The sequence below is a fragment of the Westerdykella ornata genome (genome assembly GCF_010094085.1).
Source record: "Westerdykella ornata strain CBS 379.55 unplaced genomic scaffold EI97scaffold_3, whole genome shotgun sequence".
Classification (NCBI taxonomy): domain Eukaryota; kingdom Fungi; phylum Ascomycota; class Dothideomycetes; order Pleosporales; family Sporormiaceae; genus Westerdykella; species Westerdykella ornata.
Window position 1 is genome coordinate 937,998 of NW_022986853.1, and position 15,351 is coordinate 953,348.

General features: G+C 53.9%; 5 protein-coding genes across 5 annotated transcripts in view; 4 read left to right on the plus strand and 1 right to left on the minus strand.

Moving 5' to 3' along the window:
• Positions 1-303: 303 nt before the first annotated feature.
• On the plus strand, positions 304-4,902 carry EI97DRAFT_178268 (putative cell wall biogenesis protein phosphatase Ssd1). The gene is made up of 4 exons (XM_033793481.1): positions 304-560; positions 611-2,294; positions 2,345-4,627; positions 4,682-4,902. The coding sequence occupies exons 1-4, from the start codon at positions 464-466 to the stop codon at positions 4,719-4,721; spliced, it is 4,104 nt and encodes a 1,367-aa protein (XP_033657035.1). The 5' UTR covers positions 304-463; the 3' UTR covers positions 4,722-4,902.
• Positions 4,903-5,810: 908 nt separating this feature from the next.
• EI97DRAFT_430564 (uncharacterized protein) lies at positions 5,811-7,715 on the plus strand. The gene is made up of 3 exons (XM_033797728.1): positions 5,811-6,448; positions 6,505-7,124; positions 7,184-7,715. The coding sequence occupies exons 1-3, from the start codon at positions 6,308-6,310 to the stop codon at positions 7,335-7,337; spliced, it is 915 nt and encodes a 304-aa protein (XP_033657036.1). The 5' UTR covers positions 5,811-6,307; the 3' UTR covers positions 7,338-7,715.
• Positions 7,716-10,210: 2,495 nt separating this feature from the next.
• On the plus strand, positions 10,211-11,947 carry EI97DRAFT_370383 (MFS general substrate transporter; the record flags this gene model as incomplete). Its single annotated transcript, XM_033795229.1, has 5 exons — positions 10,211-10,522; positions 10,573-10,587; positions 10,640-11,044; positions 11,178-11,534; positions 11,606-11,947. 5 exons carry the CDS (start codon positions 10,211-10,213, stop codon positions 11,945-11,947), a joined length of 1,431 nt encoding a protein of 476 aa, XP_033657037.1.
• Positions 11,948-12,294: 347 nt separating this feature from the next.
• On the minus strand, positions 12,295-13,065 carry EI97DRAFT_439835 (uncharacterized protein; the record flags this gene model as incomplete). Its single annotated transcript, XM_033799584.1, has 1 exon — positions 12,295-13,065. The coding sequence occupies one exon, from the start codon at positions 13,063-13,065 to the stop codon at positions 12,295-12,297; it is 771 nt and encodes a 256-aa protein (XP_033657038.1).
• Positions 13,066-14,565: 1,500 nt separating this feature from the next.
• EI97DRAFT_178316 (uncharacterized protein) overlaps positions 14,566-15,351 on the plus strand; it is a 2,066-nt gene continuing 1,280 nt past the window's right edge. The window contains exon 1 of the mRNA XM_033793483.1: positions 14,566-15,256. Within this exon, the coding sequence (XP_033657039.1) occupies positions 14,803-15,256 (454 nt within the window). The 5' untranslated portion in view covers positions 14,566-14,802. The remainder of the gene's footprint in view (positions 15,257-15,351) is intronic.

Genomic DNA, 15,351 nt, shown 5'->3' on the forward strand with positions numbered 1-15,351 from the left:
TTTGCGACGCGGCTACCGCTACCTTGGTAGGGCTTGGGGATTCCGCTCCTTGACCACCCCTACAGCAACACAGTCCGTCAACCTTCTGCGTAACCCGACCACAACAGTCACTTTTGCCACCATCATCTGTTCTACCGAACATCGATCCTAAGAGAAGAGCATCAGCTTGCGCATCCCGCTTGCCTCCACATAGCTTTCCACATCGCTGTAAGTCCTCGTCACCCCGTATCCCGTAACCCACCAGCCCTCCCGCACTCGTCTAAACCCACCTGCATCCCTCGCCCTACTTGCGTCGTCCTCTCTCCGTCCTCATACGCCTTCTGTCCCGGATTCCATCTTCCGCGTTGCCTCACTTGCTCCCCTGGGAAGCTCCACCCCTGCGAAGCTGACCGTTCTTGGAGTGTTAGGAACATCGTACCTCTTATAATTGCACCCTGGGCTTTCGACCACAGCAATCACAATAATGGATCAACAAGGCCGGCCTAATCCCGTAGGCCGTTCCGGCCGTCCCATCCACATTGCTCATCGACGGAGCCCGTCTGAGCTTACTCCTCTCATGAGTACGATACCTTGTCTCACCGTCCTGTTCTTGCTGACGTCGAGTCTACAGTGAGCCAACTCCACTACGCTCGCGGTATCGATGAAATACAGCAGCAACAGCAGCAGATCCTTGCTACCCATCAGCAGTTGGTGAACATGGGCATGATAGCACAGCAACAGCCTCTGCCGGCCAACTTCCAGATGCTGCCTCAGATGTCCAACGTTTCTCCACACGCCAACAACTACCAGTTTCCACCGCAAATGCCGCAACAGCAACTCGCAGTGCCTGTGAACACTCCGCCGCAAGGCTCTTCCCATCGCCGCAACCAATCCGCTTTACCGAATGTGGGTATGGGACCGCCCCCGGCTCCCTCCTCGGGCGCTTCCGGGTTTGGTGATTTTCAAGGACAACAGGGCAACCAGGGCAGAGAGAACATAAACCCCCGTGGTCGCGGCGGCGGTGCTGCGGGCTCCGGTCACACTCGCCGTCACTCCCTCGCCCTACCAGAGGCTAAGAAGGCCGCCGAGTTGGCTGAGCAGAAGCGGAAGGCCTCTGGTTTCCAGTTTCCTCTGCCATCGGCGGGGGGTGCCGAGGAAAAGCGCGAATCCAGTCCGGCCAGGTCTGGAACTACTCCAACCGACCAGCCAGCTCTTCGTGGCGGTCGCATTGCCCACGGTCGTAGCCAGAGCATGGCCGTGGGTCGCGGCGGCGGTCATGTTGGGCGCGGAGGTGGGAGCTTCCAGTTTCCTGGTCCGCAAGCCGATGGCAATGGTCAATCGGGACAGTCCGATTTCCAACGCCGTGGTAGCGGCCATACCCGGAGCTCCTCTCGCAACTTCGAGGGCAACTGGAGGCAGCCCAATAACCAGCAACAACAGCAGACGCAGGACAACCAAGCCCAAAATATGGGCAATTTCAGTCTGAACCAAACCGCCAATGCCGCCCCGTTTCAACCCGGTCATCGCGCTCGTGGCTCCGTCAACCAATCCATCGGTTCCCTTGGAAACTTCCAATATCAGGGTCAGCCACAGGTGCTGCAGCTTCCGCAGGGCCCGGTTCTGATGACACCACAGCACATGTTCCCACCCCAAGGCCTTAATCCTTTGCAGTTGGCCCACCTACAAGCCCTCCAGGCCGGTCAATTGAACGTGCAAGGCATGGGAGGCCTTCAGGCCAGCCAGCACGCGCAGCCTCAGATGGGTATTCAGCAGCAACAGCAGCGCAAGACCCTGTTTACCCCGTACCTTCCACAGGCTAGTCTTCCGGCCCTTCTCGCGGACGGTCAGCTGGTTGCAGGAATCCTTCGCGTCAACAAAAAGAATCGCAGCGACGCATACGTGACTACGAGCGACCTGGATGCTGACATTTTCATCTGTGGCAGCAAAGACCGGAATCGAGCTCTAGAAGGCGATATGGTGGCAGTTGAGCTTCTCGATGTTGACGAAGTCTGGGGTCAGAAGCGCGAGAAGGAGGAAAAGAAGAAGCGAAAGGACAATGCTGACCCTCGCGGCGCTGGCCTTGCCGTAAACGATGCCACTACCCAGCCTGAGACAGGGCAGTTGGGCGAGGGCGGTGTTCGCCGGAGAGGCAGTTTGCGGCAGAGACCAACGCAGAAGAAGAACGATGACGTAGAAGTGGAGGGCCAAAGCCTGCTTCTCATGGAGGAGGAGGAGATTAATGATGAGCAGAAGCCTCTTTATGCTGGCCACATTGTGGCGGTTATCGAGCGTGTGGCTGGGCAGATGTTCTCAGGGTGCGTTTTGATGCACGCTTGTTAGGGCTAAAATTGCTAATGTTGCGCAGAACCCTCGGCCTTCTCCGACCCAGCAGCCAAGCCACGAAAGAAAAGCAAGAAGCTGAACGTCAAGCCCGTGAAGGAGGCTCGGCCCGTCAACAACCCGAGCGTCAACAGGATAAACCAAAGATTGTGTGGTTCAAGCCGACTGATAAGCGCGTTCCCCTTATCGCTATTCCGACCGAACAGGCCCCTAGGGACTTCGTAGAGAAGCACCAGGAGTACGCGAACAGAATCTTTGTCGCCACCATCAAGCGCTGGCCGATCACTTCGCTTCACCCTTTCGGCACCCTGGTGGAGATGCTGGGTGAGATGGGGGATCCGAAAGTCGAGACCGATGCGCTTCTCCGGGACAACAACTTCGGGCCCGAAGCCTTTACCGATGCTGTGTTGAAGTCAGTCGGGTTCGAAGACTGGTCTGTCGAGAGTGACGGTGCGGAAGCCTTGGCCAAACGGAGAGATTTCCGGGATGTGGAGACATTCACCATCGATCCAAACGGAAGCAAGGAACTAGACGATGCCATCCACTTCAAACGCTTAGATGGCGGCCTTGTTGAGGTTGGCATACACGTTGCTGATGTAGCTCACTTCATCAAGCCCAACAGCCTGGTTGACCGTGAGGCGAAGAAGCGTGGTACCGCCGTATATCTCATGGATCGGACAGTCAACATGCTTCCTCCTCGCTTGTCCTCGGAAATCTGCTGCTTGAGCCCGGGTCAGGACAGGTACACTGTCAGCGTCGTTTTCAAGATTGACCCCAAATCCGGCCACGTCCTTGAGGACGAGACCTGGATTGGCAAGGCCGTGATCAGGAGCTCCGGCAAGTTGACGTTCGAAGAGGTTGATTCGGTGATTAGTGGTCGCAATGACCTCTCTGTACCGGCTTCGCGAGCGGAGGACATCAAGACGCTTTACGACATTGCAATCAAGTTCCGTCAGGCACGCTTCGGGGACCGCGCCACCGAAATCCCGCCGCTCCGGCTCATCTACCAGCTTGATGATGAGAATATTCCAGTTGAGGGGAATATATTCAATTCTTCGCCCGCGCACGACCTCGTCGAGGAGATTAGCCACAAGACCAATGCCTTTGTAGCCAAGAAGCTGCTTGCCGGACTACCTGAGAAAGCCTTCTTGCGACGTCAGCCGTCACCCAACCCTCGTCGGTTGGACACCATCGCGCAGAGAATGAACGCCATCGGGTATCCCATCGATACGACGAGCAGTGGTACTTTGCAGAATAGTTTGTTCCAGGTTGAAGACCCGGATATCCGGAAGGGAATTGAGACTCTCATCATCAAATCCATGACGCGAGCGAAGTATTTTGTTGCTGGCAAAACTACGGCGGACCAGTACCAACATTACGCTCTGAATCTCCCAGTGTATACGCACTTTACGAATCCATCCCGGCGGTACGCGGACATCATAGTGCATCGTCAACTTGAAGCCATTTTGTCCAATGGAGAGGTCGAGTTCGCCGAAGATATGGAAGCTCTGAACAAGACAGCCGAGTTGTGCAACACCAAGAAGGACTCTGCTCACAGTGCCCAAGAGCAGAGCGTACACATTGAGTCTTGTCGCCAAATGGACAAGAAACGACAAGAAGTGGGCGGTGACCTTATCAGCGAAGGTATCGTCCTCTGTGTCTACGAGTCGGCCTTTGACGTTCTCATCCCCGAATATGGCTTCGAGAAGCGTGTCCATTGCGATCAGCTGCCCCTGAAGAAAGCGGAGTTCGACAAGAATCAGCGACTTTTGGAACTATTCTGGGAGAAGGGAGTGCCCTCGTCGGCGTACATTCCGGAGGATGAGCGACCGAAGCCGGTGTCTGCTCGTGCGGCTAATGCGGCGGCTGCGGCACGTGACGCTGAACTCGCCAAACAGCGTGCCAGGGAACAAGAAGAGGCGCAACGGAAGAACACGGAGACAGGAACCATGTCGACAGCTGCTGTAGACGCACTCTTCGATGACGATGAAGACGAAGATGCAGACAATCTGGCTGGCTCGATGGCTGGTGTTTCACTCAATCCGAACGGCGCGGACCGTCCAACTCAAAGCATGCCACCTTCCCCCACAAGGGGTGCGCTCTCGACGGGTCAGGCCCCTCACCGCGTCAACTCGGATTCCAAGCTGTCGCAGAGTGCCAACGAAGTGCCCGAGTCCAAGCTTACGAATAAGGAAAAGTATCTCGATTGGTTCACCTTGCGGGAAGAGAATGGCGACTACATCCAAGAAGTGCGGGAAATGACCCGTGTTCCGATCATCTTGAAGACGGATTTGACGAAGAGCCCACCGTAAGTAGATGCCGCCCAGACCTCTCAGAGATCTTGTTCACTGACCTCGTCTAGGTGCCTCACCATCCGTTCCCTCAACCCTTTTGCTCTCTAATCTCTCTTGATGCGGTCGGGATGTTCCATTAGGGACGATACTGCGTCTGGTCGGACGTGAGCAATATAACAAACCGCTACTCCCCATGATTAATCTATCCATTACTCGCCGTCGACGAACGGTCAGGGAAACGAACGAAGAGTGCGTCTAGTCGGCAGATCGACGATTTGGCCCAGATAACCACCAGGGTTTCTGGGCGGAGGAGAAAGGAGAGTATTTATATTGTCGATATTCGGAGCTTAAAGAGGGATATGGCAGATAGGCTATGCAGCAGGAGTACGTGAGAAGTATATTACCATGTCAGAGACGCTGTCGAGCACCAGTCGAGTTGAGGTCAGTAGTGTATGTTTATAGTCGTATCCTAAATTGTCTGCAAGAGCATTGCTACCATTTCCCTGGGCGAAAAAGATGAGAGGAGAATGATATGAAGGGGCTTAGGAGGATGCGCTCGCGTGGTCGAGAACCTCGCCATCTGTTGGTTGAGTCTGTTCATCCGCTTGGAGGCTGCAGTTGCCGGCACCCGAAGTGACCCAGACCGGTGCGAGACCTTCCCGAAGCACCTCAAACAGTAGGTACTGGATCTTAGACGACTTGTAGTAGATATGGCTATCGCCCCTCGGGAGACTTGGCGAGCGACGTGATGTTTTGGTTCATCAAGGTTCATGCTTCAGCCTCTGCACTCCTCTCCTGGTCAACAACCCCGGTCGAGCATCACAACAGTATTCAGTAACCGCCTTTGAGCAGCAGTTCGAAGACTTCGGGTGTTGCTAGGTTCTGCACAAATGTGATCAGACCCCCCCTTTGCCTTAACTAGCCTTTCTCTAGTGAATTCTGCTAATTCTAGTATCGCGACTGCACTTCCGGCACCCACGCATGGAGGTCCCGTCTACCGGCTACGAAAGGCCTCGGAATGTCTACCACCCGTTCTCATGCAACTCCACCAGGCTGAACGGTTCTGCTTAGGACGGCTGCAAGTTCTCCGTGCGACGAAATCATCGAGGAGGACTGTAGGTTGGCACTTCAAGGGTTTCAAGCGTGGCCAGGGCGGCGTCGCAGCACCCCTGTTCTGCAACACAACCGCCTTCAACTCCAACCCCCAACTCAGTGCTGCGACCTCTCAGGGCGGTTCTACCACCAAAATGAACCCACACTTGCTCGCTACAGACTCGCAAGTCCTAGAACGGGTGATTCCACTGCCCGATATCCGCTAACTGGACCTGCCGTGCACGGGATCACTGTGTCCGCGAATGCTTTGCGAAGGCTTGCCGCGTGCTCAGCACCTCCCCCGAATTTGCCATGTCGTCTCAGATGCAGCCCCAAGTTCGTGGAGTGGACTATAAGGTCCATTTACCGCCCACCTCTGTTTCCTCCGAACGTTTTCTGTTGGACATCAGCTAGCAGGAGCTTTCCATTCGGTTCTTCTCCCTTTCCTAACTCCCACCACATTCCTTATTCCTTCGCTTCTTCCCTTCGTCCCTGGTTGGACTTTACGAAAATTTATAATCCGTTCAGAGCTAGACTTTGCTAGCCGTCCATCTTTCAACAAACCAGCCTCACTTTAAGCAAATACGACTTAATTCAGCAACATGCCTAGCCTACGCTCAACCATGCGCTACCTCTTCTGCCTGGCACCGGCTCTCACGGTGGCGGCTCCCGCTGGAATCGACGCTCGTCAGGAGCCAGCTCCTCCTGCTCCCCCCGCTGGTGGCTTAACCGACGTCGATATCCTGCAGTTGTGAGTTTCCGGACCTTGGTCGACCACGAGGTGACGGAGAGAACTAACCAGTCAACCAGTGCCCTCACTGCGGAACACCTCGAAGCCGCATTCTACAAGAACGGTTTCGCCAAATTCCCCGCCTCGGACTTCCTGGCTCTGGGCCTCACTGAAGCCGATGTCCAATCTTTGGTCAAGGTTGGCGAGACTGAGGCGACTCATGTCACGACACTTCTCTCCGCCATTGCCGGCGCCGGTGCTGTCCCCGTCGAGCCTTGCCAGTATAACTTCGATGCCGCGTTCGCATCTGCCCAGACCATGGTCGCCACTGCGCGTATCCTCGAGGCCGTCGGTGTGTCGGCCTATCTCGGCGCCGCTCCCCTGATTCAATCTGGTGATGTCCTCTCGGCCGCCGCTTCAATCGTCACTGTGGAGGCGCGTCACCAGGCCTTGATCCGCCTACTCTCTGGCGCCGAAGCCGTGCCCTCCGCCTTCGACACCGCGCTCGGTCCCCGCGCCGTCTTCACCCTTGCAGCCCAGTTCATCCGCTCCTGCCCCGAAGGCTCCAACCTCAACATCCAAGCGTTCCCCTCCATCTCCCTCCAGAACCCGGAACTCGCCCAGGTGGGCCAGAACCTGCAGCTCGCGGACGCCGGTCAGCCTTCAGGTGGCCAGTTCTGCGCCTTCGTCTCTGGGTAAGTCGTCTTTCGAATCCATACTCTTGATTCCTTCCCATTCTGACATTTGCTGTTAGTGGTGCAACGCAATTCTCCCCTCTCACCAACGGAAACTGCCTCATTCCCCAGAACCTGTCGGGTGAGACGTACATGATGATCACCAAGTCACAGTCGACGGCCGACGCAGAGGTGCTCGCCGGTCCCTCCGTCATCCAGCCTTCGTAGAGAAGAAAAATCCGCTTTGATCGATCAATTTGGTGATTTCCCCAAATCGTCCTAGCCCTAATTTAATCATGGACTCCTTGTGCTCTGAGATATGAGCTCCGAGCTCCGAAGCAACTTGCGCAGGTTGGGGGAAGGAATCAATAAACGGAGAAGACATATTTACTACAGCGAAATGCTCTTTGCTATTCTTTACGATCGTTGGACAAATACAAGCGTTGATTTTTTGCGATAAACCTCTTCTTTTGGTACGGGATGGTTTTGTGTATGTTGGGTGTGGAGGAGCTGGGTCGCACGAGCTGGTCTTGAGAGGTTTGGGAGATACCCCATGTCGTTTGCTGGGAAGAAGGTAGATAGCTCTTGGAAGAGGGTGAATGGGTAGTTGTAATTGTTGGAATGCAAGATCTATTTGCAGTCGATGATTGTTTCTGTGTTGAAGCATGAAGAAAAGATTGTGGAGGTCTGTCCATGAGTATTTCATGAGGCTGGCACTCGATGCCTCTGTGAAAATGGTCCCTCCGCGTTCCTTCCGAACACGTAACGTGTTCCACGGGCGAGCGCCGCACACGGGCGAGCGCCGCACCCCACCAACTTTGCCCACCTCTCTCATCTCAACGTACAATGGCTCAACGCAGCGCTACTCAATCAGCTTCAAATGAAGCAGATGTTTAGCTTGCTATCACCTCTATTGAAAACGATCATATCCAGAGCAATCGCCGTGCTGCTACTATCTATAACGTGTCCGAACGAACAATCTGCCGCCGACGCGCTGGTGTCTCTTTGCCAGCCTAATTCGAAGAAGCTTACCCAGTTAGAAGAGGAGGTGATTGTCAGTCACATATTGGATCTAGATCAACGTGGTTTTGCACCTAGCCTAGCTGCTGTATGTGATATGGCCAATAAGTTGCTAGCTGCATGTGGTGGAGAATGCATAGGAGTCAACTGGCCATCTACTTTTGTCAAGCGTACAGACAGCCTCACGACACATTTCAATCGGGCGTACGATAGGCAGAGGGCTCTATGCGAGGATCCTATGTTAATCAAGAGCTGGTTTGAGCTTGTAGAGCAGACGAAGGCCAAGTACGGCATCTATGATGAGGACATCTACAACTTTGACGAGGCTGGCTTTATAATGGGCAAGATCATGACTTAGCTTGTTGTAACTGGGTCAGAGAGAAGAGGTCGGCCGAAGGCTGTTCAGCCAGGAAATCACGAGTGGGTGACAGTAATCCAAGGAATCAACGTAGCTGGTTAGGCTATCCCACCGTTCATCATCTTTGCTGGCCAACACCATCTCTCTGCCTGGTATGAGGAAGCTGATATCCCATATGACTGGGTGATCACAGTTAGTGATAATGGCTAGATGAACAATGAGCTAGGAGTTGAGTGGCTAAAGCACTTCAATATTTATACTAAGACTCGTGTTTTAGGTGCTCGTCACCTACTTATCTTTCATGGCTACGAGAGCCACCACTCCCTTGAGTTTCAGGAATTCTACAAGGAGAACAATATCTATATGCTCTACATGCCAGCTCACTCGTCGTATCTGCTCCAGCCTCTTGATATTGGCTGCTTCTCACCATTGAAGTGTGCATATAGCCGTGAGATTGGGGCTCTGATCTGCAACCATATCAACCACATCACGAAGCTTGAGTTTCTGCCAGCCTTCAAGGCAGCTTTTGATCAATCGTTTATATCAGCCAATCTCTGCTCAGTCTTTCGAGGTGCAGGCCTACTTCCTCTCCAGCCAGACGTTGTTCTGTCAAAGCTAGATGTGCAGCTCCGTATGCCTACTCCTCCAGCTGCTCTAGTAGTGGCTCTCTGGGAGGCTCGAATACCAAGCAATGTATGTGAGCTTGAGGCTCAATTAACGCTAATATGTGATCGTGTTCAGTGGCACAAGAGCTCATCACCAGTCTCAATTATTGAGGCAATTAATCAGCTCAAGAAGGAGGCTGAAGTGATGATGCTCTCAGCTGAGCTGATGCACGATTGGATTGCTAGCCTTGAGAGAGCCAATGAGGCAGCTATAAAGTGGAGGCAGCACAAGAAGAAGTGGATCCAGAAGCATGGAGTCTTAACAAAGGGAGCAGGAGAGGATATACTAGCTCAACAAGAGGTTGAGGAGCAGATTGCTCGTGAACAGCGTCAAGGTGGTGGGCAATCAGGTCTCAGCTGCCAGGCTCTGGCGTGCTGCACAAGGTGGAGAGCCTGGGCATAACTCATGTACGTGTAAAAAAGATACTTAAGATACTACTTGATCTACTCTATTAATATTTATCTATTATTCTACAAGGTGGTTGGGTTGCACATTTGAACAGGTGGGCAAAGTTGGTGGGATGCGGCGCTCGCCCGTGTGCGGCGCTCGCCCGTGGAACACGTTATTGGAATATCCAGCTGCAGGAAATGCGGGCCGTGGGAAAGAGGCCGCGGTTCTGCCGCGGTTCTGCCGCGGTTCTGCCGAGCCTTTTCGAGCTCGAGAGGTTACTCAGCCGCAGCATTGAAGTCTCCTCGTGAACAGTTTACTTACGTTATGTACGATCGACGACCGCTCTGACTCAGTTGTGCTATCGCGAACTATTGGGAACTATTGGAGCTATGAGGGGAAGAGGCTGATCCTGCAAGAGATATATAAAAAGTCTGAACAATGGTCTTCCAGAGTTAACTGAGTCCATTCTTCTTCCCTCGGTTGCACTTATTCCGAGTCAAACAATTACATCACTCGTTTCCTTAAACGGAAAACCGACAGGGGACTCGAAAAGAGTCATACTTCTCCACCTCTTTTCAGTACTCTAGACAGTGTTGAAGGGAGAGACGGAGTAGGAAAAACCAAATCACTGTCCTTTTCACGACCGTTCTTTTCACTCCTCCACAAAATGTTCCGCCAAAACGGTGGTTCGTCTACCTGTATCATCGAACCTGTGGAACTCCAAGACGTGTCGGGACATATCCAGCAACCCGCTGCCGCGAAGGTGTCGGGACCACTATCTCCCTTGCAGACGCTCGAGACTCGTAAAAGTCATGAAGCGGTTCCGAAAAACGACGACCCTGTTGAACATCTGCCGTCACCAACAACGGCAGTGGCGCATAAGACTGAAAAATGGAATACGCCGCGTGTGAACCTTTGGCGGACGTTGGCTGCGTTTTGGAGTTTTGTCGTCATGGGATCGAATGATGCGGCTTATGGTGTATGTGAGAAATGCATGTCCAGTCCAACGAACCTTACTGACATTGACAGGCATTGATTCCATATGTGATTGAACCCAACGTGATACTCCATTGTACAAGATACTGACCACCCCCAGCTCCAAGAATACTACAACCTCACCTTCGTCGTCATCTCCCTCATCTTCTTCTCCCCGCTTGTCGGCTACACCATCTCCGCCCTCCTGAACAACACCATCCACCTCAAATACGGCCAACGCGGCGTCGCCTTCATCGCGCCAGGATGCCACCTCATCGCGTACATCATCATCGCCATTCATCCGCCTTATCCCGTCCTCGTCGTCATCTTTATGTTTTCGGGCTTTGGCAACGGCCTGGCGGATGCGGCGTGGAATGCGTGGATCGGGAATATGGCGAATCCCAATGAGATTCTGGGATTTTTGCATGCGAGTTATGGGGTCGGCGCTGTGTTGGCGCCGTTGGTGGCTACGACGATGATTACCAAGGGGCAGAGATTACCCTGGTATTCCTTCTACTATGTCATGGTATGTGGTGTCTTGCTCTCTCCGAATGGCGTATGTAAGCAGAAAAGGGGTATAGCGACACTGCTCCGCTTCCCGGTCATGGCTTTACTATCTACACTTCTCCGAGATCTCTTGCTGATTTTTACTACTCCAGATTGGCATGGCTGTCCTCGAGGCCGCCACCTCCATTTCCGCCTTCTGGGGCGCCACAGCCAGCGTCTTCCGCGCCAACAACCCGCGCACCACGCACACCAAGGACAACCGCATGAAGGAGGCTCTAGTCCGTCTACCCTATGCACGCGTTACCTGGATCTGTTCGCTGTTCTTGCTCGGCTATGTTGGTGCGGAGGTGGCGCTCGGAGGCTGGATCGTCAAGTTCATGCTTGAGGTCCGAAAGGGAGGGGATTTCGCCTCGGGCATGACGGCGACGGGGTTCTGGATGGGCATCACGGTGGGGAGGATCGTGTTGGGGTTTGTGACGCCGCGGTTGGGGGAGAAGTTGGCTATTGCGGTGGGTTACCATTTCTTTCTTTCGGAGGTTTAAACGACCCTCTTTTAGTACATCGACTGATATTCCCCCAGATCTACCTCATCCTCTGCATGGCCCTCGAACTCATCTTCTGGCTTGTGCCCCAATTCTACGTCTCGGCCATCGCCGTCTCTCTCCAGGGCTTCTTCCTCGGCCCCCTCTTCCCCGCCGCCATCGTCGCTGCCACCAAGCTCCTCCCGCGCCATCTGCACGTCTCGGCCATTGGGTTCGCGGCGGCGTTTGGCGGGAGCGGCGCGGCTGTGTTCCCTTTCGCGGTCGGCGCGATTGCGCAGGCAAAGGGCGTGCAGGTGCTGCAGCCGGTGATTTTGGCGCTGTTGGGCGTGATTACGGGTTTATGGGTTTGTTTGCCGAGGATTGAGAAGAAGGTGGAGTAGGAATCGACCACAGAGGGAGAGAGGGAGAAGGGAGGGCAGGATTTGAGGGGAGAGTAAGGTCGTTTGGCGACATGGACATAAAGTGAGCATCTATGACAAAAGAGACTTGAGAATGACTTAAAGAGGAATACTATTGCGTGAGTATTGAGAAAACGCAAAAGCTATATTACGTTGCCTGACTATCAAAACAGAAACAAAAGCTAACCCAACTTCACTGCCAGAGTAACAGCAAAGCAACGCGTCCGACTACTCATACAAGTACAAAACCAGTATTGCCCGTTGCCAGATATTCATGTCCATCATGACAAACTGCGCATTTCTCAACCACCCAAGTCCCTTGGGAATCTTCAATCACTGCGGGAACCCGAAATATCAGTCTTCTGCTCGCCAACCATTCCCATCGTCGGCCCCCCCTCGCCGACAAGCACACTATCCCTTTTCTTCCCCAAGTTCCCCCCCTCACCTTGCGCCTGCGTATGCGGCACAGGCTCCCTCAGCGTCCCCCCAATATTCTTCGGCTCCCCCTCAAACCCATCATACCGCTCCTCCCTCCCGCCCAACACCCCGCCCTTCGCCTTGAACTCCTCCATCGTCACGGGCGGCAGCTCCGACGTATGATGAATCTTATCGACATTATGATGGACCTCATGGATCGGCACCGTCGTATGAATCACACTGGGCTGAATCGTCTCCTTCTCCACAACGGGCTGAATCGTCTCATGCACATGGTGATGGACATGCTCGCCGCCGACCACGGGCGCCACCGACTGGCTGTGCGTCGTAGGCTCCACGACGCGCTCGTCGCGGAACCCCTTCTGCTCCTCGTCGAGGCTGGCGCGCGTCGCGTCCGGGTTGCGGTGGTCGTATTCGCGTTCCTGGACCGCGCCTAGGTGTGCCGTGTGCGTTTCCGGGAGCACTTCGCGGGCCTGCACGGGTTGGATGGTGCGGTGGTAGTGGTCTTGGTGGATCTCCTTGTCGATGGCTGTGTTGATTTCTTCGTGCTCGTGCGGTTTGATGTGTTCGTGTTGGACGGCGGGCGCGACCGTCTCGTGGACTGTGGTGGATTTGTGGCCCGCGCGAGAGGTGAAGTCGCGGAGGGAGGCTTTTACTTTGTCCATTTTTCTTTTCTTCTCTTTTTTGCTGTTGGGTTGCTGATGGGGACTGGAGAAGGGGCTGGGATGGATGGGAAAGGGGGTTGGGAGTAGCTGGTTTTCGGCGATTTGAAGCTTCGGAGAAAGTGGGATTTGTAACGCTGGAGATGAGAAATGGTCTGAGTGAAGAGCAAAACAGACGATATTCGCCAATATATACTGCCCTTCAAGAGCAACCGCCTATCACAACCAACTCACCTCCCCAGAGTCACGTCACTCAACACCTACAGTATGTCATAGACTGAGCCACAGGGTCATTGGACACTGCCTCAGGACAACCCCCGTCCTGCAAATCGTCACAATGATAGGTACTGGTGCGAATCGTCTCCCCAGCCCCTCCAATCCAGATTACCGTGTGTACTATGTACGTACGCTCTCTCCGGCTGTTGTTCAGTCCATAGCGGATTTTGCAGTGCGCGTGTCAATGGGGAACCAACAGTCGCTTCTCAAAACAGTGGATCTCGACGTCAAGTCTGTGTTGTTGTCGCCACTGGCGCCTACTGTGAGCCTCCTCTCTCGCCCGTCCAATTATTCTTCAAGTCCGCTTTCTGTCAGTACGGGATGACGAGGAATGGTCAGGATCATGGGTTGTAGTACCAATATCTTACGTAGTTTGATAAACGCCATCGATTTCTCGCGATCGCAGTATGCATTTCGCCATGGAGTCTAGTCCAATTACCACTTTTGCTGCTCGTGAAGGTTGACAGTATACACAACGGAAAAAGAGTTTGTGACTGACGAACACAGCCATGTGGAGAGGTGCGTGGTGGAGAAAGAGGGGATACGAATACGGTCTGTTCACTCTTGGCGCGCCAGCTGCGTCGGATGTGGTCTAGCCCTGAAAACCACCGCTAGGGTAGTTGTCCCGGCCCCGCGGCGGCGCCCACCGACCTGGCTACGCGCAGCCATGGCCCTGCCCTCATTGAGGGCCCGACTGCATATCTTGGCTATCCTACTCTTGTAATACTATACGACCACGATATCTTCAATCAGCATGTTTGTGATTCCGGAAATACACAATCCAAGAGCCGGGTTTTCGTGTGCCGTCGAGCGATGTACGTCAGATGGATGATGTATCAATGTTGCTAGGCGTAAGGCTAGATGGGTCTGTCTGTTCGCTTAGTACTGTACTAGTACAAGTAGTAGGCGCGCGGAAAGACGGGTGTGGAATAGCGGAGGCGGCTGCTATAGAAGACGTCATACAGTTGTCCCGTTCCCGTCTGATCTAAATTCGGCCTGAAGGTAACTGCCATGTGCAAGTGCAGAGCGTCGTCTGGATCAGGTTTGACTGACTTATGGGCGTGTACCCGCACGATGGGTACCAAGGTGAGCTAACACAGTAAACAGCGGAGTAAGGTTAGGCCACTACAATTAAGGCGAATATCTTCCTCGTAAGAGGCCAGGGCGCCTTGTTGGTCACGGCGCCTGCTGTGTCTGTTGGTAAAAGTCGTAGGAGGGCATTGGTAATGTCATCGTCGGTTCCTCGTGCCCTTCATCTCCCAACCTCGACCGATTTCCCCCGTTACCAGGAAGTCCTAGGCCCGTCCTCTCAAATACATAGCTCCATCTGAGAAGCACAATTGTGCTAGGGGATCTCTATTCGTCACCTTCATCTATTTGTCCACCCTTCCTACCAAGATCTTAGTATCCTAACCCTTAGCTATCCCATTCCTTTACCCACTCGCCCTTCGCCTATTCCACGGAATGCAGCACAAACTCAAATCCCTCTTGCATAAAGCGGAGCGCAAGAGAGACACAGAAGGAGCAGACACGCGATTCGGTCTCTTACCCACAGTCCATGGCTCAGTCCCGGCTCCATCCACCACGCACTATGACCAGGGCAATCAACCAGGTGGCCGCAGCAGCATAGAAAACAAGGGGGAGAGGGAAATCACGGCATCCTCTCCTACCTACGCCCACGAAGAGGACACACAAGTTCCAATCCGCCGTCCTGTTGAAAAAAGTAGCGGTAATGCGTACGATACCAGAGCCCTCGATGCCAATATCCAGGACAGCAGCGGTCATGTTCCCCCGGTCCCTGAGCAAGGAGAAAAGAATTGGGATGCTCCTGTAGCCCGAAAGGCAGTAGTGGCGGGAAAAGAGATTCCGGATCTGGAGCACAGTGAGCAAGTAGACGTTTCCACGCGGTGGGCCCCTGGTACGTGGTTCCATACCTTTATTGCTTCAAACGTCACAGCTTCCCAGTCTCCATTTCCATTTCCATTTACATGCTTCTCTTCTTTCCTCCCCCCC